This window comes from Nestor notabilis, unplaced genomic scaffold, assembly GCF_000696875.1.
Source record: "Nestor notabilis isolate BGI_N333 unplaced genomic scaffold, ASM69687v1 scaffold1255, whole genome shotgun sequence".
NCBI classification, from domain to species: domain Eukaryota; kingdom Metazoa; phylum Chordata; class Aves; order Psittaciformes; family Psittacidae; genus Nestor; species Nestor notabilis.
Genome location: NW_009930419.1, coordinates 2061 through 8002, shown reverse-complemented (window position 1 = coordinate 8002; position 5942 = coordinate 2061). Strand labels below are relative to the sequence as shown.

The following is a 5942-nucleotide window of genomic DNA, read 5'->3' as shown; positions in this document are numbered from 1 at the left end:
ACCTTATGTTTGTCAGTTTTATTGAAGGCGTTTCAAACATTTTCATTATCACACATTTCAGAAAACACATTAAAACAAAGGGTTTCAATCCAGCTGGTTCATAGATTTGTCTATATATAGTTTATGAAAATATTTACAAGTGCAGCAACATCTCATTTCATTCTTAGTTCTGGCTAATGAGAGTGAGCTGAAAATTCATCAGTAAGCAAAGTTCTTAAATGTTGAAGAAAATATATATTATATATATACATATACAGGAAGAATTAACTCAGAAAGAATGATTAGTAATACAAACCAACCCTTGGCTCATTGAGTGAAAAAGAAATCATCATGCAAACCATCAGCAAGCAAAGGTCAGAGGTCGTTAGAGGCTCAGAAAAGGGGTTTCCCACATTGTCCCTGCAGCAGAGTCACAGTTTCCAATGATCACTTTTGTGACTATGCAACTGGGCTCATATTACTAGCTGCAACATCACAAAAATGACACTGGCAACCGCTAATTAGCTGGCAAAATAAGAATTTGTCCATTTTTAAAGTGAGCAGTGTTAGTAAATGCCATTGCACACAGCAAGAAGTGATAGCATAATAGATATATATTTTAAGCAAAGCCCTCACATGTGATGCTAATTATCTTTTAGCTTAGCAGTCCCTCTTTAAAGTGTAAATGTGCTCCCTCTGGGCTCAAGAAATATTTAATGACACATATCAGTGCATGACTAACAAGCTAGTCCAGAGCAATAATGATTGGTCTATTGTTCAAAATGAAATTAGGACTCCAGAAGCATTTAAAACTGACCAGTGGTTTCTGCAGTAGCCTCACCTCTCAGGGACTGTCTTGTGCACAGATTTTAAAAATATATAGAATAATCTCTTTATCTCTTTTTTTTTTTTCAATTTGTACCTACATTATGAAAGTATGATAGATTGTTCTGCAAAGTTTAATGTATCTGCTAGATGCGAAATCATCTAAAACACTGTCTGATACATAGTAAGAGAAACGTAAGCTTTCAGTTTTCAAAGAGACTTGTAAAATTTACTTCAATAAAAATTTTAAGGTCTATATTTCCACAGACTCTGGGCAAGGTAATTTTGGGAATCCAATTTTTCTTGGTGATGAATTATAAAAAATAGAGGGTTGGTTATGTATATGCTTGATTTCATATATGTATGTGAATATATAAATATACACACATATCCATATATATATACAAACACACTGAATGCACATAAAAACATAGATAAGATTAAAAGAAATGAGAGCAGCCCCTTCCTCGCACTACCTTACTATGAGTGCGGTAGCGCTGTCAGACATTTACTGTGGGGCCTTTATGACTCAGCTGTTGTAATTCAGCGGAGTTTGTACTTTGAATAGGAAGCTTCAGGTGCAAAACATGGGTTGTACAAATGAATTCCAAATACATTATCTTAGCAATAGTGCATTAGGTTTTTTGTCATTAAAAAAAAAAAAATCAGCAACATCAGATGACCAAGAAAACTGAGATTCATAAACCAGCTATTGTGCATGCCAAAATTCCTTTTCAGGCGGAATTTTACTATGCATTCAGTATTATGAGTTCATTGTACAAAATCTGCACGTAGCAAGTGATTACAGTACCCTACACTGGACTGTGAATACATATGAAATGAACACTCAGAATTCAATTAAATCTTAACAGGTTCATTCCCAAACTGGCTTTAAATACAAAGAATGGCAGCTCCACTGCTTTTCTCATCTAGTTATCGTTTTTCTTTTTCAAAGAAGCATTGCACAACACTTCTTCAACATGGCTATTTAACCTTTACACAATGTCACTCTAAGAAGTACTTTCTTGGAGATGCGAACTGTGACTTTCTGGAGATCTAATTCTGCAGTTCATGCAGGGACCTCAATTCTTACTGAAGCAACTCAGAGTCAAGGTGTGCCAAACTTTGGACGTCCTGGCTGTACAGGCTCATTTATAGTCTAGTTAGAATTCCTAGCAGATTTCCCACTAACTTGAGAAAGAGCAAAATCAGATGCTGTGTTGGCTCCGTGCTGCAGCCTCACACAGCTTAATGGAACCAGTTCAGATTTTTCTCTACAGAAATTCACAACAGGCAACCTCCTCGGTACCAAAGCAAAGGGAAATCAACCTATAAAAATCACAGTAAAGTTTGAACCCAGAGAAGAAAACCTTGAAAATTCAATTGCAATTTCAACTGCATCCTATGGCTGTGCTTCATTCCTTCACAATTTCTTTTGTTTTGCTACTGTGTAGCATAGCTTCATACTCTTACCTAGCCATAGCTCCTAGTGACGCAGTACAGCTGTATTCTGTTACTTGAACTGCACCACATGAGATGATTCTCTGCTTTGAAAAGCCTTGCAATATCTATGAGAATAGTGATGGATGAAGGGTGGCATTTAGTCCTAAATTTTTAAGGGTAAAATTTTGCCAACAGACAACTGTACAACCAGCTCCCTTTGGATATACGCCAGCTTCTCCCCCTCAGGTGCACAAGCGCAAATCTGACTGGCATCAGTCAGAGCTCCTAGTACATATTGAAAGAAGTTTGGACCTTTTGAGCACTGAGCCCCTTCTAATCACTTTTGGGGGTTGTAGGTAATATTGTAGTACAGAGAGGAAAACATGCTATCCCATAGGCTGCTTGTGGATTGAGAACTAACTCCCCAAACCTCCCAGAGATTCATTAGTCTTAAGCGCATCGCTGTGGATTAGCTGATACACGCTAACACCTACACATGACGCACTGGGCACAGCTTGCAATCAAATGAAGATTATTTCAGACCAGCATTTATCACTCATGGCTTTAATTTTCAAATTAAAATTTAGATAGACACAGCAAACGTTAGAGAAGGTGGCAAGGACTTTCACAGGTTTTGCCTTTGCATATTTGTATTTTAAAGCCACATTGACTTTCTTGAAAATTCCAAAGGGTACGCTTTGTCAACATTTTCAATTGCTTTCTCAAATTTCCACCTTCTTGCAGCCAAAGAAGGTCTACAGACCTCACTGTTTGATCCTTATGAGCAAACGCTCTCATGGGGATGCTGTTATTGCCATATGACTCCATTGTGATGTTTTTTTTTTCAAGCACGCTCATACTACATAATTTATTTGTGAGATTCCTACAATAAGGATCTTAGGGGAGCCACATGAAAAGCCTGGAAGTTGCAGAATGGATAAATACTTGGAAAACAGAGAAATACAGAAGCACTGAAGAGCTGTACAAAGGGAGGAGAGGTATCTATCTCTAAATGGGAGATGAGTATGTCCTAAAACCAGGCAACATCTATGTGTGAAACAACATTACACATCAACCTACTGCAGATTTTTGTGTTAGTCTAGCATTGTGGCATCACAGGCTGAGGACCCCCTTTTCAAACCAGAAATATTTAAAGGACAAGTAAAAGGACTAGCTTAGTTCCTCAGATCTGTATGGTTCTAAATTGTCATACTTTGTGCTTTACCTGCGGAAATCCAGAAGTGATCTTGTAGAAGCAGGAACCCTCTGATCGTTCCAGCTGAGGAAGTGGAACTGTGTCACTGTGCGTGTCTCGTTTGTCTGCAGGTTCTTCAGGTAGAAGCTCCTCACGAGGAAATCCTCGCACCAGATGTGCTCAGAGACAAGGTTTACCTACACCCCCCAGGAAGGAACAAACGGAGATCAGCAATTTCAGTTGCAAGCCAAATCTTCAGGATTGCAGGTGTAAGATGTCTGAAATGAAGGAATTGCATGAAAGTTTTACTTTTATCAGGAAATTGGCCAGTGCTGGGAAAATATTTTTGATTTAGCAGTCAATGTAGTTGTCAGGAAGGGTTTAGCTGCCACTGCTATTCTATTGAAAACATAAGAAAAATTCTTGACAGTCTTAACGCAAAAGGAAAACTCACTAAATTGAAACTTCATATTTTTATGTGAATACAAAAGATGCTTCCTGAAAATATGTTAGACTCCAGTTGCTTTCTACTCAGAAATGTCCAGAATGCACTGCCCAGGCCACTCTCAGAGGTCTTAAAAATCTGCACTGAATTCACATGGGGAGTGAAAAGCGAGTTTCTTCTGCTATGTAGAAAAATAAGCACTAAAAAATGCAGGTTATTTGCAGAGCTCATCTTTTCGGAAAACAAGTTTGTGAACATTTTTGTATAAATAACAGTATTTCTTCACATTTGCCTATTCTTCATATTTGGCATTGTGGTATTATTTTCCTCCTCTACTCAGCTGGACAACTGGAAAAATCTGACAGCCATTGTCAATGTTACACTGCAACAAAATTGGTGATACGATATTTTGGGCTAGACATGTAAAGCAGAAAATAAAAATATATAATTTTTTTGTTGTGACTAAAGCAAGAGGTAAAAATAGATAGCATTAATTACTAAAGCTGTACAGAGGCTTCTCTACAGAGATATACACATGGCTTTCCTAAGGCAAAATTCACTAGTTCTAAAAATACTATTTTCCTATAAAATATAAATACATGCTTTCATATTTCAGCTACTTGCAAAACCATTTGAAAAACCAAATTATTGTCCTTTTTTTCATTGTTAATACTTTGCTCACAATTTACTGCATTTTATTCAGCTATTAAAACTGCACTTGTGTTTTCTGCAAATCTAAAACTACTTGAAGGCACACAAAGTGTATTTAAGAGCCCTCAGCTCAACCTCCAGGTTAGGTCGGCTTAAACACCATTTTGCCCCACATGAAATCAATGAAATCAACCCATACACTTACTGTCACGTTTACAACCAGATATTCTGTTTAGGTACCTCATAGATGTGGTAGAGGTTTGACCCTTCGTCTGGCCAATAGTGGTAGCACTGTTTGACTCCGTTTTCCACAAGGGGTGTCAGCATGACAATAACGACACAGCCGTTCTCCCAGACCATCTGCAGACAAAGAAAGACACCGTGGCCACATTGTGACTGCCTAATTACTGCGTGACATGTATAATTACTGCACTCAGACACACAATCAAAATTTATTCCATTCACAGGAAATTTATTTCATTTTCATTAGACACTTTTACTCTGCAGCTGCTTTCAAATCCCTGAATAAACTGGCACCATATTTTGCAGGAGTCCATGAAATATTAAAGAATTTCCCATGATTTCAGTTAGGGTCTTCCACAAAACCTCTCCTTGCTCCTGGTACGGCGTTCAGCTGTTTTTCTGTTGAACTTTTAGATCCATTTTTTAATGCCGAATGATGCTTGCAGGACACACTGTTATTTGGAACTTGATATTTAATACTAAATTATCACAGACCTACTAAAGTCACATGTGCTCAAACCTGTTTGTGTCCTCAACCCTGTGTCTTTCTGCAGTTTGCCACGTAGCAAAAGCTACTGAAGTAAGGCATTGCTGTAACAGTCATAAAAGTTGGGTCTGAGCAACAGTAATGAGGAAAAGGCAGGAAAAACCCAAACCAACTCTGTTCTTCCAGAAACATTTCAGTCATCCCTCCAGACACACATTTATAAAAGATTTGTTGCAAATGGGCATTACTTTCTCTTTCTTCTTCCTTCTTTTTTCTTTCTTTTATTCCTTTTTTCCTTTAAAAAAAATCTTCCTTTTTTCCTTTTCCTTTCTCTTTTTTCCCTTTTCCTTTTTCTATTTTCCTTTTTGTCATTTTGCTTGTTATCTTTCTCTTTTATCTTTCCATATTCTTTTTGTTCTCTCCCCTCTTCTCTTTTCTAGCTCTTTTTTCCCCATTTACTTTCCCTTTTTTTGTTTCCATTGTTTTCTGGAGGTAGAAGGAAAGTCCAACTCCTGCTGCAGACGGTGCACTCAGTGCACAGGTACAGCAGGAACAGAGGAAAACAGTATTTTTTCACTACCAGCATGATCGCTTAATTTAGACCAGGCACAGAGTAGGATACAGGAAGCCAGCACATCCTCAACTAATGCATTTGTGGATATCTTCCACAAACA

The 5942-nt window shown here is 37.7% G+C and overlaps 1 protein-coding gene across 1 annotated transcript in view; it reads right to left on the bottom strand.

Moving 5' to 3' along the window:
* The window catches only part of LOC104406412 (receptor-type tyrosine-protein phosphatase N2-like), a gene marked incomplete at its 5' end in the record, with an annotated part of 31877 nt that extends 26979 nt beyond the window's left edge, over window positions 1-4898 (bottom strand). Inside the window, 2 exons of the mRNA XM_010015380.1 lie at window positions 3473-3639; window positions 4779-4898. Of these exons, the coding sequence (XP_010013682.1) occupies window positions 3473-3639; window positions 4779-4898 (287 nt within the window). The remainder of the gene's footprint in view (window positions 1-3472; window positions 3640-4778) is intronic.
* Window positions 4899-5942: the final 1044 nt, after the last annotated feature.